A 25,558-nucleotide genomic window follows, 5' to 3' on the forward strand; every position below is an offset into this window, starting at 1 on the left:
GTATAGACAGATTGTAGCACTTGAATATCTTGTGCAAGATCTTCATTATTACACTACAAAGTGCTAACATATAGTATATTTCTTGACTGCTGGCTCTTTTATTATTGATGGTTGGTCCTAAAAGGCAGAAGTTCTCCACCATTTTGATAACTTCATTGTCAGTTTAAAGACTGGTTGTTCTTCCTGTTGTCATTAGGTTGGTCTTTACTACATTTGATATTAGTCCCATCTTCCTTGTCAGTTTCAAAGGCTACTTGCTGGACCTGTTATCATTTGTGTGGCCTTTTTATATTTAATCTTACTCCCATTTTTTTCACTGTGCTCCTTCATTTTCATTACTACAGCTTTCAGATCATTTCCATTTTCAGCTTTCAGAGTAGCATTGGCAGTATAGCACAGGTTATTTGATGGTTCTTTCTCCAGTTTTAAAACTACATTTATCTTCTTCTAGTTCTGTCTCCCTCCACAGTATGTAGGCTGAATAAATAAGGAGAGAATATACAGTTTGGCTTACTCATTTGCTGATCTGGAGGTAGTTGGTTTCTCCATATTTCTTTTGGATTGTGACTTCCTAACCTGTGTGTAGGTTTCACACAAAGACAATGAGAAGTTCTGGGATTCCCATTTTCATAATAAATTTGATAGCTTGCTTGCTTCCCTCATTCCCTCCCTCCCTCCCTCATTATATTTATAAATAACTCTAGGTAGCAAACACAATACCGTTCTTCCCCACAACAAAAATCCTGTGTGGTAGGTTGGGCTGTAAGAGGGCGACTGGCCCAAAGACACCCAGCCTGTCTTCTAGCCTGGTTCCTCAACCATTAGGCCAACTGGCCTCTTTCTAAGTCTCTGACATCTTTCTTTCTTGTAAGATAGAGTTCACTGTGTTTTTTTCCAACTTTGACGTTTCACTCTCCGAGCACAAGCAGCACATCTTGCTTCTATGTTCTGTCGCTTCCAGATTAAATTGGACCATACTTGTCAACCTCTTTTCTTTTGCATCAGTGGTTGGAGTAGAAACCATCATATGAAAGGGTTGACTGCAAAGTCTAATTGATATCATTTACTCACTGACTATATCATATTCAAGTACTGCCTTTACTATATCCTTCCTAATTATGAAACCCCATTCTCTTTTTTCCCCCCTTTGTGCCCTGGGTAATAAACTGTGTGATTTTCTGCCTGAAGGTGTGCAATTCCAGTCCATTTCAACTCTCTGAGGCCTAAAAGGTCAATGTGGAGTTGATTCATTACATCTTGTTCTATGCTGAGTTTTCCCATGTTCATTCTTCTCCCATTCCCTTTTCTCACTGAAATGTTGTCTTCACAGCTTCAGATACTCTCTTCCTGTATGGTAACATGAACAACTGCACATCCCAAACACTTTAATCTAGCTATTTCATAAACACCATGAGTGTTCCAGAATATGTCCAGCTCTTCTTTAGTACATTTTAAGTACCATCTGATCTGAGGGGTTCATCATCTGGCATTATGTTGGCTATACATGTGATTTTCTCAGTACAGTTAACAAGAATGGTTCACCATTGTGTTCTCCCACATAGTGCAAAACAATGCCTTTGCCATTGGCATGAAAGTATAAATCCACCTTTACCATCTTTCTGGATCATTGCTGCCCAGTATAGCTGCTCGCTTGGTTTAATTAGACAGCTAAGATTACCTTCATGGTCTAGGTAATCTTGCTGAGATTATATAAATCTTGATATACAGTGATAGCATTCTTTATTAATTTCTCCCAGGAGTGTCTCCCCCCCCCTGCCCACCCCTCCCCCACCCAGCACCATGAGACAGCACAGCAGAAATTGAAGGGGAATTAAGGATACAGTCCAACATTTTTGTTACATGTTCCAGTGTTCTGTTCCACAATTGCATAAGCAGTTATGAAGAATGATGATATTGAGTTATCATTGAGGATAACTAAAGATTATCCATTAACCAGGACATTGAATTTAATGAGCTTACTGAGTTATCACTCCCTGTTTTCACTTTCCAATTATTAAAAAAATACTGCCACAAAAAAGTCCTGCCATATTTTCTTTTCCCAAATCTTTCAAGTCTTGTGTTCATGAAATCCATGCCCTGTGGTTATCTTAACCATGGTTTACTCAAACCAGTTCACAATATCTAGTGCTACAACACGGACTGTGGGTTGTCCTTTAAATCCCAACTCCCATAAAAGGCCTCTTGCTATCAGCAGTCAAATTTTAAGATTTGAGCAAAATAGAAGTGGGAAAATCAAAGATACAAATGAAATACACTTGGAACATTAAAAAAAGAGAAAGATCCAGGAAACAAGGCAGTAACAAATGAGAAAATATAATAAAGGAGGCTGATATAAAGGTTTAGCTCGTATCACTGAAAGAAAAAAAACAAACCAATATAATTGGAAGGAAAAAGAAAGGAGTTGGAGGGGGAAAAAAAACCAACCATAGATGAAAAGGTCAACAAAGCTGAAGACAAGAAGAAAAAAAAGGGAGAAGCATGTAAAAGGGAGGACAAAAGAAAAAAAAATAATGAAGAAAAAGAAAACTTTGCCCACTGAGTATTTCCTCTACCCTAACAAAGGCTAAGAGAAGATGATTAAACACCGACACTACATTCAGAAATTGATTGGCCACTGAAACTTGACCCCTGAGACAGCTATTTGTTCCTCATGGCTGTGTCTGAGGAATTTATTCCTCAGATCTAGGTGAACCATAGCCGAAATCCTTGGGTTTGGGTGATTAATTCTGCAATTTTCCAAAGCATGTATCCACTTCAGGAAGCAGTGTCCGCACTCTGAACTGAGGCTGTGATGACCTAGTATGACTAATTCAGAAATAAGAAAGCATGGCAATTAGAAGGAAACAAATGGTGTGAAACAGCACCAGAGAAAGGAAATAGTGACTGGAAGTGAGATCTAAGAAGTGAATAATATCACAGTTAAAGACTTCATAGTGGTAAATAATTCTGCCTTTCCAAAAGTATTATTATATCATTATTAAATGTTCAGTATAGTTTATCTGGTTAGATGTTCAGAGAAGCTTAATGGCTTCCTAAGACCGTAGACATTAGAGGAGACCTGTGTTAGCATATGAGAGCCAAAAATCAGAAAAAGGCTATAGTTTATTGAATTATTTTTTTCCTTTTAAGACTTAAGCTTTCATGAGATGCAGTTGAAATGCATACAGTGTTTAGCATTGGATTGGGGTGGTGGTGATGGAAATGCCTAGGACAAAGACCTCTGTATGACTAGTGAGCACATTTAGAACATAAAAACAACATGGTCAACAAGCAGTCTCAAAAAATGGCCGCAATGAGGACTGGGCTTACTTGTTCACACAAACAGTAGCCATCATGAATCTGGCTAGTGACCTGAAGGCAAAATCTTGATCCTAATCAACCCTTAGGCCCATTCTGTTTTTGTTTTGTGTAGTTAACACTTTTCAAACGAACACTGGTAGCATTTTAACTTTTTAAAAAAATTTCTTAAGACTATTTCTGGATCATTTGTAAGGCCTCAAGGTAGTTTTGTATGTCCAGATGATACTGGAAGCTATACTTCCCTTTGGTTTTCATGTTTAAAAAGAATAAAGTAGAAATAAAATGATCAGGTGGTGTAGGAATCTTATGAACATCAAGGGACCATTTGCACGCACCGCACCTATGGGACTATATTGTACTGTCTTTTTCTGGACTTGATAATCTTCATGGTTTCTTAATTCTACAGCTAGGTGTTTTTTTTACAGCCCATTTGACTAGGCTAAAATGAATTGGGTAGTTTGTGGTCCAGCAGTAAGGACAGCAAGGTAATTAGTGGGGGATAACTTGGGCTCAAGAGCATTTGTGGGAGTTGAAGTGGGGGGGGCATAACTTGTCTCCTCTGACTCTCCAAGAAAGGAGGAATAGTTGACTTGACCTTGAAACAGCCAGTTCAAAAGGTCTAATGGGCTCTGTGACAGCCTTTAATTTATTTGTGGCATATCTTTCTTGCCCTTTAGCAAAAAAAAAAAGCTTCCAAATCATTTTACAGCCAATCAATGGGGAGAAAAAAAGAAAGAGAGAAAAGATAATTATTTTTCTTTACCAGAACTGACCATAGGGGGTGTCCATTTTGTTCTCTATATAACAATATAAAGTGTTTTATCTCGGTCTGTGTGCATATTACACTTTCTCCCCAGGGACTAATCAGAATGTCTGCATTTGCAGGGTTATAATTAAGGTAGGTGAATGAATGTTGCCTCTGTGTATGTGTGTGCTTCTGCTCTCCCATCTGGGTTTGTATGTATGTGTGCGTGGGGAAGCACAAGATGAGCTGTATATGCTCCATTCTGCATCAGACTAGGGAGGAAAGGAGGGAGATTTAGAATGGAGGAACTGGCAACTTTCTGAGTCACTGCCCGACTATTTATACCATAGGCATGTCTTGAAGAATTTATTTAAATGTTTTTCTCCACAGTTCCTGGCCTGATCTAATCTTTCTCTGGCCAGCTTTATACTCACCGTGCCAAATTTGGTTCGTTCTGCTCTGTTTTTAGTGAGGTACCCAGCAGGTAGGCAGAGAGTGCACCTATTACATTGTCTTTTCCCAATATTTCATTGGGTGGAAAGAATAATAAAAGATACTCCAATTGCAATGCAAAATGTATGATAATAATGGAAAACATTATGGGGGGAAAAGGAGAGGAAAATGCAAATACCAACCCCATTTACTCAGGTGAAATGCTTGTCTTTAAATAATGAATAATTGAAAACTGTTCAGAGAGAGAAGGAGCTAAATAGGGTTGGTCTTTCAACCTGTCTGAAATTAAGTGAAGTATTTGCAATCGATTTAATTATTTTTTAAAGTGGCTCTGAATGTGATATCATGATTTACAAGGACCAGCCTTAAAAATAACCAAAGTTAGGCAGTTGCTGTCAGCTTACAGGGACTGTGGTGCAAAAGAAAGGGAACAATGTGCCCTCCCTGCCTTTTCACATCCCCATCACTCACAACTTATTCCAGATTTTTTTTACTGTTGCTTACAGAGAATATTTCAAAATATATATATATATCCAAATATGCATTATTTTGTAAAACAGAATGAATGCTGTGGGGTGGGAGAAATGAGGTAGCAACATTTAAGAAACTTTTGCAGCAGGCAATTGGTTCAAGAATTATCCTCTTTGGGTTTGCCATAGCTGCTGGCAAGTAAAAATAAAGGAGCGGGTTCTCCACACACCAGCTCCGACTGCCCCAGTCATCTATTGCCTGCCTTACTGTCAGAACCTCAGAGCAGCTTCAGATACTAAATATAAGAATAAAACAAGAAAATGACAGCTGAAGGAACAGTCTCTCTTAAACAAAATACCCCCCAAGGCTGCTTATATGTTGTGATTCCACAGCAATATGGACATTGTTCTCTCCCCCCCTCCCCAACCAAATGGTATAGTTAGTATTTAGCTCTTTTTTTATCCCTGAAGCACAAGTTTATGATCCTTATTGCTACAGAGCTTTGCTTTGCAAACATAAAGGGGATGTCTGCGGAGTTCTCAGGGCCAGAACTGCAGCTGACATATAAGATTTCCAGGTTCAGAAGCTTTCCTAACTTGGACAGTGCCTTTTCAGCAGATAGATTTAGAGGAGGAGACTTCATCTGGTTCCTCATCATCCCTCCGCCCACCCCTATCTCCCAAGGCTGTCTTTTGGGGTTTTTTTGGGATTTTTTTTTTAACTAGCTGAAAAGAGCTTGTGCTGTTTGGAGAGCTTTAAATCAGAAATTTTGCATACAGATGTGTCCAAACTGAGACATCAGTAGAATATGAGTTTTCAGCCCTGGAGACCAATACATCATAGCAAGTTGGAATCTCATGACAGCTTTAAAGTCTTTGGGGCAGACAGTATAAAATTGTGCCTATTGCACTTTAAAAAAAAAATTAAGACTCAGGAGCAGGAAGTCTAATGTTCAAGAAGATGCATCTTCATTTTGCTATGAGGTGTTCCACTGCTTTCTGCTGCAATTTGCTCTGCTAGCTCAGTCTTTAGATTTCTGAGCGAGTGCCTTTTGGCTGTAAGGGTAGCACTAACCTCTCTGTTTGTGGGCAGAGGAGAAGTCCACTGCAGAAAGTATAGCTCAGCCAATAATGGAAAGCAATGTCACTGTAGATCAGACATGTCAAACACAAGGCCCGGGGGCCAGATCCGGCCCGCGAAGTGGTTTCATGTGGCCCGTGAAGCCATCCTGGAAACAGTGAGGGAACGGCCCCCACTGCCTTGGCCCTGGCCCAGAGACCCTCCTTCTGCCAGAGACCCCCAGATCTGTCCCACTCCTGCCCAGGCCCCCATAGGCACCCTTGATGCGAACGATGTAGAGCTGGCCACGCCCACCCAGTAGGCCACGCCCACCCTGGCCATACCCACCCAGTAGGCCACACCCACCTAGGCCATACCCACCCGGCCCCCTGAGGGCAACCACAATGCTGATGTGGCCCTCAATGAAATTGAGTTTGACACCCCTGCTGTAGATGATCCTCTACAGGCAGTATAGGGACAGGTGTGGATCTCTTGGATCTAAAATCTTTGTATTCTTGGACAGAATGACTTAAAACCCACGAACATGCTGGATATCCAAACAGACAGGTGGACCACTGGTTCACAGAATCAAAGACATTTACTTAGACAATTGAAGATTGAGGAAATATATTCTTCTGCCCTTTTAATATTTCCTTCTCGGGTGGGGGGGATGACTTTCCATAGAGGAAACAAGTGAAGTTTATAAAGATGAATTGGAAAAAAAAGGGGGGAAGGAGTTGAATTTGACCTAGATTTTCAATTGTAGAAAATGCTGAATGACGGCATACCTTGATTTGAAATCTCTAGTCAAAAGTTTTGACACAGACTTAGCAGGGCTGCGTTGTTATCTTTTTCAAGCAAAACATGTGAATTTTTTCCAATCTGTGCAGCTCTACATTTTTCACTTGCCTGAATAGAGCTAGTGCTGCTCATTCTCCAGAAGGCTGACAGCATTCATAATATATATATGGATTGCTTATAGTCTAGGAGAACTCTCCAGAATAAGTAGAAAACACATTGTGGGTATAGTTGGCTCATCTTTTTCTGGTGAAAGCAAAATGGTGTATCCAATCTAAATTTTCACTGCTTTCAAATAATGTGCACGCTCGCAGAGGCTGACTCCAAATAAATGCACAACATTTCCTTGAGGGTCTGTCCTCAAGAGTAGAAGAATTTCATCTGAGAAAAGAGCTAACTGGGTCTTGTTTCTGCAAATCCCTAAATAAATCTCTGCTGAACAGTAGACATTTCCAGTCCCTCCCAAAGAACATGATATTAAAATTCAGCAGCAAATTCCAGCAATGTAATTGTTTTGCTTTTCAAAAAGGAAGTCAACTGGGTTAGGCAAGAGACAACTTTTCCATCATGTGTTATCTGATTCTTTTTATTGGGGATGCCCACCTATAATCAAAAGTCTTTGGTATTTAAATGAGGGGCCCTACCATTGCTAGGCCATTTTAAAAAAAGTGTAAAATACAAAAAAAGCAAAGAACAAAGAATTTTAAAAAGAGGAAGAAATAAGGGAAAAAAAGCAAAATTGGGGAGGTCATACAAAAAAGGGAAAGCACTATATAAAAAAGTAACTTCTAACTTTCTTCAATACAGAAAAAACCTAAAACTCATTGGCCCTTTGAATTAGAATAAATCATAACAAACTTCTATTGTCATAAAGAAACCTAATGATCAAAACCCAAGGATGAAATGTCATTTCTTTCCATTTCAAGCAGAAACTCCATGATTGGTTTCCAAGTATAAAAGCTAGATAAAAGTCTTCTCTTCAGTCAAAGCAGTCAATTTTGCCATCTCTGCCAACTCCATTAATTTCACCATCCATTTTTCCATTGTGGTGCATGTGAGTCCTTTCATCTCTGTACATACAGAAGATTTTAGGTTTGATGGCTGAACAGATTGAAAAAAAAATATGGAACTTTATTCTTATAGATGACTACAGCAGCAAGGCATTCCCAACTCATTACTCTGCCCTTGTCATTCTGCAGAAAATGGAACACAAAAAGAATCAATTTGAAGTAAGAATAATACTTTAGCATTCTTGGGGATGTACAGAAGTACTAATCTATTATTGTTAACAGAATAACAGGAGTTGGAAGGAGCCTTGGAGGTCTTCTAGTCCAACCCCCTGCTCAAGCAGGAGACCCCTATATCATTTCAGACAAATGCTTTTTTTTTTTTTTGAAAAAAACCTCTAGTGTTGGAGCACTCATAACTTCTGGAGGCAAATCATTCCACTGGTTAATTGTTCTAACTGTCAGGAAGTTTCTCCTTAGTTGGTTACTTTCCATCCATTGCTTCTTGTCCTGCCTTCAGGCGCTTTGGAGAGTACCTTGACTCCCTTTTCTTTGTGGCAGCCCCTGAGATATTGGAACACTGTTATCATGTCCCCCATAGACCTTCTTTTGATTAAATTAGAGCAGACATGTCAAACACAAGGCCCGGGGGCCAGATCTGGCCCACGAAGTGGTTTCATGTGGCCCGCGAAGCCATCCTGGAAACAGTGAGGGAACGGCCCCCACTGCCTTGGCCCTGGCCCAGAGACCCTCCTTCTGCCAGAGACCCTCAGATCTGTCCCACTCCTGCCCAGGCCCCCATAGGCACCCTTGATGCGAACGATGTAGAGCTGGCCATGCCCACCCAGTAGGCCATACGCACTCTAGCCACGCCCACCCAGTAGGCCACGCCCACCCAGGCCATACCCACCCAGCCCCCTGAGGGCAACCGCAATGCTGATGTGGCCCTCAATGAAATTGAGTTTGACACCCCTGAACTAGACATACCCAATTCCTGCAACTGTTCTTCATACGTTTTAGCCTCCAGTCCCCTAGTATATTTGTTGCTCTTCTCTGCACTCTGGTTTCTAAAGTATCAACATCATTTTTATATGTTGAGCCATCATGTATTTTATATAGTTCAGGAAATCAGACATTCGCGCTCTCTCACTTTCCCCGTGAACATGGATTTTGACCCCTTCAAAGTCATTCCTGACAGTTACAACAACTAAAGCTCTAAATGGCATGGGTCCGGATTACCTTACGGAGCACCTGCTGCCAGCATCAGCTTCCCATCATCCTGTGCACGCCCACAGGGAGGGCCTCCTTTGGGTTCCGCCGGTTAGAGATTGCCGGCGGGTGATTCCCAGGGGGAGGGCGTTCTCTGTGGGTGCGCCCGCCCTTTGGAACGAACTGCCGATGGAACTTCGGACTGCCCCCGACCTTTGCTCGTTTCGCCAGGACTTAAAAACTTGGTTGTTTGAATTGTCTGGCCTGGACTGAGGGATTTTAAATTAAATTAAATTAAATTAAATTAAATTAAATTAAATTAAACTAAATTAAATTAATTTTAAATTTCAATTTTAGTGTTATCTTAATTTTGTGGGCTTGTATTAATTTAATTGTATTTTATTCTCTCTTTTTGCGTTGTTTTTAACTTGCCCTGTGAACCGCCCTGAGTCCTTTGGGAATAGGGCGGTATATAAATTCAATAAATAAATAAATAAATAAATAAATAAATAAATAAATAAATAAATAAATAAATAAATAAATAAATAAATAAATCAGTGGAAGGACTTGCCTCCAGAAATTGTGGATGCTCCAACGTTGGAGGTTTTTAAGAAGAAATTGGACAACCATTTCTCTGAAATACTATCAGGTTTCCTGCCTGAGCCATGGATTGGACTAGAAGACCTCAAAGTCCCTTCCAACTCTCTTAGTTATTATGTTAGATCTGCACTTATGACAAAATTGCATGCCTTTTGTCTTTCTCCTAACTAAAGCAATTTACTAAGTAGCAAAAACTATGTGGATCTTAAATCTGGCGATCATTGGTGTGTGATGTTGCATGGCATCAAGCATCTTGATCTAAAATGATACTCTTCCAACAAATTAGAACCAGATGATAGAATTCTGAAGATATTAACTATCTTCAGAGATGAAGTCAGAGATGAAACTGTACAATTCTGATCCTCAAAATATTTTACAAATAAGCTGTTGTGGAGTCTATTTCTGGAAGATTTTATCAGGACAATCTGGAGAAGGCCTCAAATCACCTGGAAAAGCTTAGCCAGCCATTCATCAAGTACACAGCTTCAGTCAGCATATAACCATATTCCTGCTGCACTTTCTGTCACCTGCTTACCAGTTTTTGTGTTTTATTGGTTTCAATGGCACTAAAAGTCCACAGAAACCAACATGTTTGCTGATACTTTAAAGAACATGCCAACAGTCTGAATTTGTTCCATCTGGCATACTGTAAATAAGGCTCCGATAGAAACTAACAGGGAAGCGCTCAAGTATATTCTCCCATATCTGCCTGGATTTCACAAGATTAAAGAAAATCCTCTCACCACAAACTTTCTTTTGTAAAAAAAAAAATCTTAAAAGTTTCTCAAAATTCTATCATCTCTTCTCTGGGCAAGATTTCCTGTTTGTCCCATACTTGAGCAGAATTGTGAAATATACAAAGTTTTGTGTTGCTTCTCTCAGTAAAGTAAGCCACGCAGCCTTCTCTTCCCTCCACCCCACCCCTTTTTTTTGTGATCCTAGAATCCATCTCTTATCAATTTTGTGAGAAAAATGAGAGAAAATGTAAAACTTCCATCCTAAGAGGTTTTTCTACTTAACAAAAAATAAAAGCAATCCCTGTTATTTTTCTTTTTTCTTTTTTCTTTTCAAAAACCACACTTTACATAGATTCGTTATGGTAGAAGCGGTCTACCCTCCCTATGAATGGCTTGTGAAGGATGTGCTTTCATCTGGCAAATGCCAGTTCCATTTATCCTCATGCATCTAAACTTTATAGCTTTGGGAGAAGGAATTGGATTGATTGATTGCAATCATGAAGCTTTCTCTTTCATTCCCTTTGCCTCCCTGGGACTCATAACCACCTCTTCTATTTTACAACTCAGGTGAGAGATTACTAACAACAGAGCTGGAAGGCAGGCAGTACCTGAAGGGGACATTTGAGGGGGACCCCTCATTTGCATTTTATGTTTTGCAAATCTAGCCCTTTTTTAAGCCAGACATTAGGATGGGTGAAAACTGCTTGTTCCATTCCAGGCTAGTAGTAAATTTCCTTCAGACTCCTGGGCAGCTGATGCATTGAGCCCATTTATCATCCTTCCTTTCTAGAATGACCTAGCAAATGAACTTCATTGCTGAAGGACAGTAATGCTGAAGTCTGATGGTCCAGATGGTGGAGTATAATTCCCCCATATTTCCCAATACTAACTCCATACTAACTCAGAACGGTGGGGACTATCAGCAGAGATTGGACATCATATTGTAGAGGACCATGGAGATTTTCAGATACACTTGCTTGTTGCATATATATTTACATAGTTTTATAAATATGAGGTATTAAAGAGACAACAGGCATATTTTCGTGGGTTGGGATACATTTAGCCTCACCATCCACATGGATCGTAATCCCCTTCTCATCACCACTACAAGCAAAATTACTCAGACCATCAAAGATTGTGTCTCTGGATCCAGCTGGGACTTCTTATCCATAGAAGGTTTCATTCTGCTCTTTTCCTGTATTCTCTTACACCAATTACCAATGTTCATGGTATTCACTACCAGATCATAGATAATTGCATTATGTATTGGAGAGGGATTAAAATCTACAATGAAGTGCGTTAAGCTGGATCGCATGGCTATTTCTCTCCTTGTTAGCAGATATAACAATTGTGTGTTGGAAGAAATATAGCTCACTTCCTTTCCAACAGAATCACCCATTAAAAAACCCTGTGATTTACTGGCTGAATTTAAGCAACATACAGGATCTTCATTTGTGTTAATCATGGGTTCACACACACCACTAACCTTCTGTCATGGATTATAAACATAGTAGCTAGTTTCTTCTGTCCAGTTTGCAGAGTCAATGGCATGGAGCTAAAAACTAGTTTTTGAAGGCCAACCTTTCCCCAATTTGCTGGAAAAACACTTGTGACAGAAACAGATGAGCTTGTGGCTGACAGGTTAAATATATGCTTATCAAACCCTCAACTAAGCAGACACCAGTATAGAAAGCTCTAAACATCTTCCTGAGAAGGAAGGCAGCAATTGCTGAAGTAAACACTGCCGACAGAAAGATAGATGGCAAAGAGCTGAGCCAATGCGTATCTGGGGGAGGAGGAGAGAGATGTGTGAATGGACAATATATTGTGCTTCAAAAAAGGGTAACATATTAGGTTGCCCAGTGGGTCATGGTTTGACCTCTGGGAAATTAGAAATGTAAATCTTGCAAGATCTTTAATTCAATACAATCCACCTCTGTTTACTGACCTGGTACATGCATTGCATAGTGATTAGCAAGGCTTAGACTTGTGAAGACTTGTCATTTTGCTCTGAGGTTGCAAGTGGTACAGCAGGCTTATACAACTTATACAACCTCTCGTCTAGACTACTGCAATGCTCTTTACATGGGGCTGCCCTTGAGAACCACTCAGAAGCTTCAGCTGGTACAGAATGCAGCTGCGCGAGTTCTTCTGGGGGTCTCCCGATACTCCCATATTACACCTCTGCTCCGTGAGCTGCATTGGCTTCCAGTTGCCTTCCAGGTGAAATTCAAGGTGCTGGTGATGACATACAAAGCCCTACATGGCATGGGTCCGGATTACCTACGGGAGCACCTACTGCCGGCGTCAACCTCCCTCCGTCCTGTACGTTCCCACAGAGAGGGCCTCCTCAGGGTACCACCGGTCAGAGAATGTCGGCTGGTGACCCCCAGGGGGAGAGCATTCTCGGTGGGTGCACCAATCCTTTGGAACTGCTTACCGGCTGAACTCTGGATGGCCCCCGACCTTCGCTCCTTCCGGCGTGATCTAAAAACCTATCTATTCGAACAAGCCGGCCTGGCCTGATGGGTTTGGGTTTTAACATTATTTAACTAACCTACTACATTGGGCACAATCATTTAACTTTAAATCTTGTATCCTGTATTCTTATTTTTATTGCCCTGTACACCGCCCTGAGTCCTTCGGGAGAAGGGCGGTATATAAATTAAATAAATAAATAAATAAATAAACTTCTGATGCCTGAAGTGAAGAGCTGGTGAATTCAATCAGAATCTTGTTGGTTTTTCCAGTCCTAGGTGCCACACTGCAGGATGGGCTGCATTCAGTGCAGTGAATCAAACAAAGGTCTGACTGAAAATCAGAAAAGCGCACATCAGTCTTCTGAAATACTGTTTATGATTCTGAATAGTTGTTTTTTTTACAATATTCATTGAGAGTATAGGAAACCTTGTTGCTGAGGGGCAACTGCAGGGACTTGGAAGCTTGAGAATAGGGTTAGCCCATAACGCTACAACACACATAAGGCTCAGTAACTAAAAAATATAGTAGTAGTTTGGTGCTTATAGCCCAGAGGTGCCAGTCCTAATTTGATGTTTACAAGAGGAATCTACTTGTAATGCTTGTTTTCATTTTCACAAGCTTATTAAACAAGTCATCAGAAGAGATTTGCCCAACAAGCTGACTTTCTGATGGGAGTGTAATATGGAAGCAAGCCTTTCTCTGAGGTCATCTTTTACCAGTTGCGTTTTATTATAGAAACCTGGAACAGCTGATAGGGATGCAATCCAGTTTTGTTCACCCCCCCACACTACTGCTATATTCTACTTCTTTCTTCCTCTTTCCTAAGAGCGCAAAAGTGGTGTTGGGATCTAGTCCTTTCAGGTTTTACTCCTAGTTGCATATTCCTCTTTACTAGCCTTGATGAAGGAATCACTGCAGAATTCCACTTTATGTGGAGGGAATTCTAGAAAGAAAACTTTGCAATTCAGTCTGAAAAACTACTGTTCTGAAACTTATAGACTAAAAAGCCATAATTGCACATATCATTGTTTGTTAGCAACTCATTGAAAAAAAAAATCTAGGATAGAAAAACATGGATATCAGGAAAAGAAGCAAGTACAGCATAGCTAATAATTATTCACATTTCCATCTTGGCCCAACATGTGCTTCCTGAGATTATAAAGCCAATCATTCATTTAGGCTTCTGCTACAAAAGTAGAACTTTTACTTTCCATTTCCTTCCATTAGTCTCTGTTCATACAAAATACTAAATCAGGTTGGTGACAGCCTCAGCATGTGCTGAATATAGAAACCTGATCGTTTCCATGTTGGGAGGCCATTTCACCTGTCTGGTATCCAAGATTAATTATGGGGTAATGTCCATTCTGTGCAGATTACTGTGTCATCTGCAGCAGAAAGAACAGATTAATTTGCCAGCTTTGTTTTCTAGCTTTGGGCAAAATCGATAGTATGTTTTAGCTTTTTTCCTTACGACCTCTACATAGAGATGCAGAAACATGTATGTGAAATGCAGCAGAAAAGGGTGGGGAGAGGCAAAACCTTCCCCTATCCCAGGGGTAGGCAACCTTGGCTCTTTTATGACTCATGGACTTCAACTCCCAGAATTCCACGAGTCATAAAAGAGCCAAGGTTGCCTACCCCTGCCCTATCCCATCCCTGGTAGCTTTGATTGGGAAAAAGAAAGAACTTCAAAAGTGCCTGGGATTAATAGCCAAAATGGCTGCTCTCGGTATAATTGAAGTAGCCCCCCTCACCAAATAACATCTGTAAAAATCCATCAGGTAGATCTTACTTGGCCCCTGGTTGGGGGAGATCAAAAAGTCAGGATGATGGTTGTCACTGCATGATTGAAGCCCTACCGCTTTTCACATGTGTCATTTCACATATTTAAAAAAGGGAGGGAGAGTGAGGCCTTGATCACATCGCTATGGCCACCATCTTGATTTATTGATCCTCACCATAGGGCATCCTAGACACTACTCTTAAGTGGTGCAAACCACCATAGATGCAGGTGAATGGAGCCCGAAAGATCACTAGTGCCCCCTGTGCCTGCCACTGACTTCTCGTCAGCTCCCTCTATAACTTTCTTTTCTGTTGTCCCAAAGGTGCTTTTTCAAAAGGCAACAGAACTGAAGAAACTTCTTGGATGAGAAGCGAAACGTCTTCAAGAAAAAACAGTTGCCTCTTGAAAAAACACCTTTGGGACAACCATGACCTGGATGACTGAGAATCTCCATAGATATTTTTTTCCCCTTTGCTCTTTCTCTCATCCTATATTCCTACTGCCTGACATCTTGTTACCTGTCTTTCCTGCTGTCCCACTATTTCCCCTCACTCTCTTTTTCTGCCACCATCTTTCCCTCTCTTTCTCCCTTCCTTCTTGTTACTGTCCCTCTATTGCTTCTGAGGAAGTAAGTTAGGAGTTTAAGCTGATCCCTTACAGCAAGGATGAGAATGAGATGAAGTCACATGGCCATACACTGCCCACCCCAGCTTCAAAGAGAAATTAAGAGAAAAAAAGAATAAAGATTTATGAGCACCAATAATTGGGTTAGATGATGCTTTAAGGAAGAAAGCCATCCTATCAACCTAAGCAGAAATGTTATTTATGCAATGTGAGAAGGAGCCAAGTATCAAAGGGCACGTTCTGATATAGGACAATGAGGGGAAATTGGGGATTATATTAATAGAAGAAATTCTATTTTCTCAAGTCTCTTGAGAGCCCTAGTTTTCCAGAATCTGATTCAGTGCTAATGCAACACCTCTCCAACCCACCCACAATTTACAGCTTCAAAATTTAGTGATCTAATTAGACCAACCCATTAAAAGAGGAAGATGGTGATTGATGTCTCAGAAGCAACTTTGATTTTCCCTCAACTCCATAGGGACATCCCCAGAAAATGCCCCAATGGAAGGCATTTTAGGGTGGTTGTTTTTTTTTAATTACTCTGTTTGATGGGCCCCTATTTCTATTGCTTGTAAGCTGCTTTGAAAGGATTGTTGGTCTGAAAAGCTGGATATAAATGATTGTGTAATTAATTCATAATATAGAGTAGGAATATAATAGGATTAAGAAAAGATGCCTCTGGCTGACCATGCAGCAGGAGATTATGTTCAGACACATAATTTTTGGGTTTTCATATATATATATGAATTTTTGAGGTGGCTGATACTGAAAAAGCAATAGTTCTGTCCCCTAGGGGAAAAAACTGTCCTGTTTCACACCCTACTTGATTCAAAGCATGAAACAAAGTACAACTTCCCCCTTCAGAAGAATTATTTTTGTGTGTGTGTGTGTGTGTGTGTGTGTGTATAAAATATCCTTAATACTTAATCAGCCAAATGCAGTTAGATTTATTTAATTGGATGACAGCTTTTCAGCTGACAACCCAAAGGGATAATTATAACCAAAAACCTATTATAAGGTAACCTAAAGGAAGAGCTTGCATTCTATCACAGTACAAAGCCATATTAAATTGGGAATTTTAACAACATATCTATTCCAAGAACGAAGTTATGAGATATTGTTTGCATGTTGTAGCTTTAAGCCAAAAGAAACTGCAATACATATATAATTTAAAACTGCCCATGTGATAAAAATTAGGACAGGAATTGCTGAAAATCTTCTGTATGGCACCAAATAACTCATGTTGACGAGTGTTCGCACAATTGTTTACTACTTGGTGAGTTGAAGAGGCAGGGATTTAGTTACATATCTTACTGAGAAAGGTAGGCATATAGATATAAATATATATAGATTGAAAAATCAGGATCAATGCATTGAGGAAACCCTACTGTTGTGCTATATTGGAAATCTGAAAAGAAACAAACCATGCATAAACCATCATTTATGATTTAACAAGCTAAGCCAATTAGTTTCTCAATAAATCATGCTTAAACCAATCGTAGCTTCACACAATATAAGAATTCATTGTATACTGCCTACTGTTCAGGCCAGTTTGTTGGAGCACATTCTTCAGGCATAGCCTAGGTCACGGGTGTCAAACTCGCTGTGTCACATGACGTGTTGTGACATGTCATGACTTTTTTTGTATTGCTGGAGCTGGGGTGAGCATGGCCTCTGCATGATGTAACTAGCCCGCAGGCCGGCATTTTGACACCCCTGGCCTAGGTATTGCTTTGTACATATTACAGCATCACTGATTTCTGAAATGCCCCTTCAAAGTGCCCAGCTCTTATTCTTGACATGCTTCCTTACTGACCACTGATCCCTACTAAGTCTGTTCAGTATATGTAACCCTTTAATTCTAGCTTCTCGATCTAAGACACTCATGTGCCCCAAAGGATAACCATCTCAGATCCTGAATTGTCTGTGGACTGAATGATAATTATCTCCCATGTCTCATCTTTCTTGTCATGATGAAGGATAAGATACTAAGGCCAAAATGATATTTATCATCAGGATAAGCCAAAGAGGGATTTCTTCATTAAGCCAGACAGAATCCACTGGACCAGCATTTCCCTGTGTATCAGGTATCAGATGTGCTGGGACTACAGCAGAACATTTCCAGCCAAAAAGACCAGTCATGCTGGCTGAGAATAAGCAGAAGTAGAGCTTGCAGCCCATCTAGAAGCCAGCAGATTGGGGGGGGGGGGGGAGTCTACATATCTGTTCAAATCCTACAAAGTCTCTTTGAAAGGAAGTCCATAGTCAAGCATCCCTCTGCCCCTCTTTTGAAAAGGCAACAGAATGATTATAAAAGGTATTGAGTCATTCAGTTAATCTTATGGGTAGAAAAATAAATAAGAGGCCTTCTCAGATCAGATATGGAATTGCGCTCATTTATTTCTTTATTGTAATCTTAAGGGGAAAAGGGGAAAGAGAGGGAGGGATGCAGTAACCAGTGACTGTGCAATTAAAATGTCCACAAGTGGCATTCTCCAGATTCTCCTTCTTAGGTCAATCAGTTTTTTCCCCCTAATAAAGAGACACTGCTCTCCGTGCGCAACAGGAAGTGAAATTCATTTTATCAAGAAAATAAATAAATAAAACAGTAAGTCTAAAAAAGAATAAGCTGGCAGTGGATTAAACTAACAACCCGCAGAGTTATTAAGAATCTCAAAGGACCACATCCTCCCAAAAGTCCATTCAGGCAGAGCCAAAAGTGAAGCAATGAAGTAGTATCAGGGACCAAAGTCATAAGAGAAATGCCTGTGGCTGGCTGAGAATACCCTCCCAGGCCATCCTTGTGCCCAAACAGTCTTTAAAATCTTCTTTTTGCCAATTTTGGCTCTCAGGGAGGTGTGGATCACCCCCCCCCCCAAAGTTGGCTTCATTGGTGTTCAGAAGAGGAACCTGCACCAAACATTTCTTGAGAAGCATAGGTCATATAAAGGAAGCCATCTTCATCCTTGTTGTTGTTGTAGATCTCTAAAATAGTCAGACTAGGACAGGGGAGGGTTTGATTGTTCACGAGTAAGTAGAAGGCTTGTGTAGCTGTGAGGGATAGCCGGGTTCTGGAGAAGGAGAAAAAGAAGAGTTGTCAAGGCAAGACCAGAAGAAAGAAAAGGGATAGCTGCTGATTAGATTTGATCCAGCCCAGGTAATCTATGGGGCCACATTTTTTTTAAAAAAAATGTATTTCTTGTACAGTTCCCTGATACACATAACAATAAAATCACGGCATGCGAAAGACAACCTCAAACCAACATAGCAAAAACACAGTAAGAAAAAAAAAGCAATAACAGCAATTAATGTAATTTAAGAGCCCTGCTCATCAGTAGCAGTTAAACTTCTAAAAACACTGAAGTGGATTTAAGAAAAAAATAATAATCTGGAAATAAAGAGGTTTTTCACCTGCCTCCAAAAGGACTGGAGTATATAAGGGCTGCAGACGTTTCAAAACTGATTCAGAAGAAAGCCTTTTGGACCTTGTATGGAAGGCTGCACCTCTATTATTCATGAAAACCCACATGCTTTTTCCCCCCATGCCCAAGCCTAAAAACAATGCAGCTACTTTTATGAGTTGCATAATTATTTGCTCCATTAAGCAGCAGCAGCAGCTTTTCGGCCCTCTTGCACACAAGCTTGAAAAGGGACATGGATGACTAAATGAATAGACTAAATGACTAAAAGGGATGCTTTGCTCATATGAGGCCTGAAGCACATATTCTAAACTCTTTTTGAAGTGTGGGTGTCCCATTACCATGTGCCCCAGACCAGTGAAGGCAGCACCCCACCCCTTTGGGGTTACATGAATTCCCATTCCCAACAGTTTTACCCAGCATTGCCAACATTCAGCATTGCCAACATTGTAATGCTGTAAACATCTGGAGAGCAAGCTTTAGTCTCAAGAAAAGGGTTTTCTAGAAAATCAAGATGAGTTCATCCTTGCCATGTTAGTACCTTTAAAACTGTAGGAAGGTATGCTGAATCTGGATGAGGCAATAACTAGGTCATTTTGGCTCTGCCCACTAGTCTTTTTGCAGAATGTGGGTGCTGATTTATCCCCTGATGAACTGCTCCTTCATTGAGTCACTTCTCATATTCAGCTGAGTTAATAATTATGGTAGCAGGCATGCACAGGCCACATTTACAGTAAGTTCTTGCCCTATATCAGCAAATGGTTCTTATTTGGTAATTGGGAACAGTATAAGAAGCAGAGCAAGGTTTTGAGTGCCATATTATTCAGATACATTTTTTTTACTTTTACTTTTCTAGAATTGCATATTGTTTCAATAGGGCTTTTTGTCAAATGGAAAAGATTGGATCTTCTTTTAGAAACAGTGTACGTTTTTAACCTTTGAAGTATGTCTATGGAGATTCTCAGTCATCTAGGTCACGGTTGTCCCAAAGGTGCTTTTTCAAAAGGCAGCTGGACTTGTTTTTTCTTGATGTTTTGCTTCTCATCCAAGAAGCTTCTTCAGTTCTGATTTCTTCCATCAGAACTAAAGAAGCTTCTTAAATGAGAAGCAAAACATCAAGAAAAAACAAGCCCAGCTGCCTTTCGAAAAAGCACCTTTGGGACAAAGAACTCAGCACTGCAAGGTCCATAGACAGTTTATGCTAATATCAATAATATGTTCTGGGGTAAGAACTGTACAGGAGAAGGCTCGAATTGAGGGCAATGTGGCTCTGATGTCAGTAAGTAAAGCCAACTCTCTTTCCTTAGGAATATAAAAGTGCCATTGTAAAGTAACCACAGCAAACAGGACAGACTTGCATATAATGCTTTTTGCCTGAGAACCTCAGAATGAAAGGCAATATTCTTCCCATGGCCCAATTCCAGTCCCCATCTACCTCAGAGTGAAAACAAACTGAGATATGGATACATCTGGAGGAACCAAAAACTTGATCCGATCCAACTGGGGAAGAGACTTCTCCTTCCTGTAACGTTCCACTACCACCTGTGGACAAAGGAATTTATTTAATTATCAAGATCCTACAATCCTTCAATTACAAGCTTTTGATTTTTGAAGGGGCAGATTGAAAGTTATATTACTATATTTTTATTTATTTTATTTTAATTCCATTTATATCCCGCCCTTCTCCGAAGACTCAGGGCGGCTTACAAGCTTAGCCTTCATTCTATGTATATGCCTGCTTATTAGGGCTTTCACACACACACACCAAGCGGCATTATTACAAAGTCAGCTTAATTGCCCCCAACAATCTGGGTCCTCATTTTACCTACCTCGGAAGGATGGAAGGTTGAGTCAACCTTGAGCCTGGTGGGACGCGAACCTGCACTAATTGCAGGCAGCTGGTGTTACTTAAGGAGGCATTAGCCCACTGCTCCACCAAGGCTCTTATATAAGCTGACAGGTCTGTGCAAGCTGCTAGAAAATGATTGGTTTCTGTAGCTATGCAGAAATTACTCCAAGTTCAGCAGAGGAATGGTTCAATAGAAAGATACTGTAAATGCAAGCGCAATCCAGGATTGAGGCCTATTGCTCCTAGAATGACTTCATAGATGAGATCTTTTCTTTTCAAAAGCTTTGGGTAACAACAAGCTCTGTTTGAGCGATACACCTTAAGGTCCGATAACTACAGGTGAAACTCGAAAAATTAGAATACCGTGCAAAAGTTCATTTATTTCAGTAATGCAACTTAAAAGGGGAAACTAATATATGAGATAGACTCATTACATGCAAAGCAAGATTTAGTTCAAGCCGTGATTTGTCTTAATTGTGATGATTATGGTGTACAGCTCATGAAAACCCCAAATCCACAATCTCAGAAAATTAGAATATTACATGCAATCAATAAAACAAGGAGTGTACATAGAACAATATTGGACCTCTGAAAAGTATAAGCATGCATATGTACTCAGTACTTGGTTTGGGCCTCTTTTTCAGTAATTACTGCCTCAATGTGGCGTGGCATGGAAGCTATCAGTCTGTGGCACTGCTGAGGTGTTATGGAAGACCAGGATGCTTCAATAGCAGCCTTCAGCTCTTCTGAATTGTTCGGTCTCATGTCTCTCATCTTTCTCTTGGCAATGCCCCATAGATTCTCTATGGGGTTCAGGTCAGGTGAGTTTGCTGGCCAATCAAGGACAGTAATCCCACGGTCATTGAACCAGGTTTTGGTGCTTTTGACAGTGTGGGCAGGTGCCAAGTCCTGCTGGAAAATGAAGTCAGCATCCCCATAAAGCTCATCTGTGGAAGGAAGCATGAAGTGCTCCAAAATCTCCTGGTAGATGGTTGCATTGACCCTGGACTTAATGAAGCACAGTGGACCAACACCAGCAGATGACATGGCTCTCCAAATCAACACAGATTGTGGAAACTTCACACTGGACTTCAAGCATCTTGCAGTGTGTGCCTCTCCATTCTTCCTCCAGACTCTGGGTCCTTGGTTTCCAAATGAAATGCAAAAGTTGCTCTAATCAGAAAAGAGGACTTTGGACCACTGAGCAACAGACCAGGTCTGTTTTTCTTTAGCCCAGGTAAGACGCTTCTGACGTTGTTTGTTGTTCAGGAGTGGCTTGACAAGAGGAATACGACATTTGAAGCCCATGTCCAGGATCCGTCTGTGTGTGGTGGCTCTTGATGCACAGACTCCAGCCTCAGTCCACTCCTTGTGAAAGTCCCCAACACTTTTGAATGGCCTTTTCCTGACAATCGTCTCCAGGCTGTGGTCATCCCCACTGCTTGTGCACCTTTTTCTTCCATACTTTTCCTTTCCACATAACTTTCTATTAATGTGCTTTGATACAGCACTTTGGGAACTTCCAACTTCTTTTGCAATTACCTTTTGAGGCTTTCCCTCCTTTTGGAGGGTGTCAATGATGGTTTTCTGCACAACTGTCAGGTCAGCAGTCTTCCCCATGATTGTGATTCCTACTGAACCAGACTAAGAGACCATTTAAAGGCTCAGAAACCCTTTGCAGGTGTTATGGCTTAATTAGCTGATTAGAGTGGGACACTTTGAGCCTAGAATATTGCACCTGTTCACAATATTCTAATTTACTGAGATTGTGGATTTGGGGTTTTCATGAGCTGTAAGCCATATCATCACAATTATGACAAATCACGGCTTGAACTATCTTGCTTTGCATGTAATGAGTCTATCTCATATATTAGTTTCCCCTTTTAGGTTGCCTTACTGAAATAAATGAACTTTTGCACAATATTCTAATTTTTCAAGTTTCACCTGTATAGTTGACTATAGAGCATCTGTTTTAAACCTGAGCTTTCTGGTTTGTCAGCAGAGCTGTGGAGGGACACATCTCTGCCTTGGATTTGGAAAACTAAAATTGGTTTCCATTGATTCACCAACCAGCAGAGTGCTAAGTGGCATTTGTATACTTTTGAAAAACAGTAAACCTTAAATATTTATTTGCTTCACATGTGACATCAAGATATAATGGTTTCTTCAGCTTTGCATGTCATGTAAACCTTGCCAGGAAATCATAATTAGCACAATATGCAAGTGTCACAACAGCTGATGCTTTTAACAATCCTATAAAATAGATTGGGACATTTTAAATTGTCACCTTAGGGACAATGATTGGAAGTTTGATGCTCTGATTGCTCGGTAGGTTATTAGATAGTCAGGTAGCCTTTAGGACAAGACCTTGCATTTGATGGGATATATTGGAAATCAGCTTTCAGCAGGTGTGGCCTACACAACATGTTAACATTTGCTGACATTACCTACTCTATAAGTTTTAAAGAAGTAAAAACTCTTCCCTTCTTCATATCCAGCCATCCAATAATATTCCAGGTGTGACTCCTAATTTCCCATAGGACTAAAGTTTCAACAGCTTATTTCATGCACTGCGTGAAATCATGTGGCTAGATTGGTTATAGCTTACAAGTTATTATCTTAGTATAATACAACAACCCAAATCATTTCTAACTTATTCAATAAACTATAGTTAAAGACTTAATGTCTTAACATAGAGACCAAATTGGAATCAGAAGTGGAACTCACTGATCCCAACTAAGTCTTAGCTAGTACTTTACCATGTAGGAGAAACCCTGCATTTACTTGAAGACTCTAGTCTAGTCTATGCAATGCTGAAAGGCAACTAAGGCAGACTCTAGCGTTCAAAGAACTTAGGTTAAGATCCATGGATTAGGGCAGGCAGATTCAAATCAAGAATTAGTTGAACTGATTACAGAATATCATCTGATCCCCCAACATAGGAACAAAGATGTGAGAACCTTTTCCCTCTTTCATTATTTTCATTATGTCATATTTCCAGAAGTTGAAATGTACATTAAAACAATCATGTAACTTAATCATTGTACAGTAGTGCTGGCATCATAGGAGGAAAGCTGTGCTTATTCTGTGGTAGCAAAAATTAGGATTCTAGTAGCTTTTATTAAGTGTTATTAAAAGGCATAGCTTTTTGAGGTGCAGTGCACCATCAGATGCAAAGAATGGCTCAACTAATGTAGGATTCTTATTGTGGTTTATTTGATAAAGTTATCAAAGTATCAAAGTTAAACTATGAAGTAGCCCATCATGTGAGCACAAAGAGTCTTTTCAATTTCATATATATATCTGATGACTAATCTTGTGGCATTTGAAACAGTGAGATTGGAAATGGAAAGCAAGGCTCCTGTTTCTCACATTAAGACTGCCAAAATCAAGGTTTTTCCTTTCATTGCTCTTGCATTTTATTATTCATCTAGAAGGCTTGTTTTAGGAAGTTTGCTCATAAATAGACAGGGCAGTAAGATCCCACTGTTGACTGAACCAAGTCAAGTCTATTCTGCAGTTTCCAAGCAAAATGTTGGGATCATAGGAGCATCTTCTGGGTCCTTCCATTTCCCCAAGCCACACCTCCCTAGCTAGTTTGTGGTTTATCATGGTGGGCAAATATTAGCCAATGTGAACCCCCCAAAAAAAGTTTTAGGGTGTCAGGCCTCATCATTATTGCTTAACATATGTCACAAGACCATTGGATGTATATGAGTTGTTCTTGTATATCACTGAAGCTTCTTCACAAAACAGAAGTTCAATCTCTAATTAGTTATATCTTTAGTTAACTGCATCCCTTTCATTAGCTGAGTTCTTGGAAGTTACAGCAAAAGCTGAGTCATTCTATCAAATGGGGTAAAAGGAATTTTGCTTACCGGAATTTTGTTCGGATACTTCCCCCGAATTTCTGTTGTCTCATTCATCCGAGTTGCTAAACAGACAGACATATATTCACACACCAGTAGCTATAAGAATTTAGGAAGATTCAACCCACAATGATTCTTTATTCTGTCCCAATTTACTTTAGAAGTTATCAATTCTTATCAGCATAAACCAAGTTGCTCCACCCAAATAAACTGAGATGTTGAAGTCAGTAATTTTTACCATGTTTTTAGCCTAAGAAACAAGCTTTTTAAGTGTAGAGTGGTAAAACTGGAAGAAAAATCACATAAAAATATGCAACCGTGGCCCTATAGATGCTACAACTCCCGTCGCCCCCACTATATGTTAAGAAATCATTTCATATACTAGTTGGCGCTGTCCTCTCTATTTAATGAGTCAGGAGGAATGAGGATTGCCCCATTTTCTTTAACAAGGTTCCTCTATTCTATTCCCAACAGCTTCCTTAAAGTCAGTTGGAATACCAACTGTCAGGAAATATTTCCGTTGGTTAATCCTATAAATGAGCAGGTAGAACAAAGAGGTTCAAATGTCTTACAGCTCTTAGGGCTCTCTTGGATTAACTTGCAAGGTTCATGTAAAGAAGAAGATAGATAATAGAAGAACAGTATGCATTTGGGTGAAGGAAAAGCAGAACTGAAATGTTAAACAGCTCTAACAGCCCCATATAGGACAGAGAATCCAAAAATACAATGTTAGATAGATGAGTAGATTAGAAGAAGAAAGCAGGAAAATGGAAGAAAATTATATAATCCTGGTCTCCCTTTGAAGCAACAGTCCATTTACCAAAACTTTTCCGCTCCTTGAAAGGACGGTTTTCACAGTGGTTTCTTTGCATCTTCAGCATGTCTGTAAAAGGTATTTCCCCTGCCAGATAAGGCAATTCCTGCTTTCCTAAACTCCTTGCTTTCCTATCTCTGTTATTCCTTAGTTAATATAAGGGCAAGCAGCTCATTTATTAAGGCAAAGTTTGAGGGTGGAGCTTTTTGAGGAAATGGCAGCTGTTTGTGTGAAGGAAAAGAAATACAACTGCAATAAAGCAACTTGGTTACAGGTGAGCTTCCAAGGTCCTTATCTCATCTGGACCAGCGAAAAGAGA

The 25,558-nt window shown here is 40.1% G+C and overlaps 1 protein-coding gene across 1 annotated transcript; it reads right to left on the reverse strand.

Moving 5' to 3' along the window:
• Positions 1 to 18,175: 18,175 nt before the first annotated feature.
• LOC308664394 (microtubule-associated protein 1 light chain 3 alpha-like) lies at positions 18,176 to 25,306 on the reverse strand (the record flags this gene model as incomplete). Its single annotated transcript, XM_081321618.1, has 4 exons — positions 18,176 to 18,359; positions 20,143 to 20,249; positions 24,435 to 24,490; positions 25,246 to 25,306. 4 exons carry the CDS (start codon positions 25,304 to 25,306, stop codon positions 18,176 to 18,178), a joined length of 408 nt encoding a protein of 135 aa, XP_081177744.1.
• Between the last annotated feature and the right edge of the window lie 252 nt (positions 25,307 to 25,558).

The sequence above is a fragment of the Vipera berus genome (assembly GCF_964194415.1).
Source record: "Vipera berus genome assembly, chromosome: 2".
Taxonomy (NCBI): Eukaryota; Metazoa; Chordata; class Lepidosauria; order Squamata; family Viperidae; genus Vipera; species Vipera berus.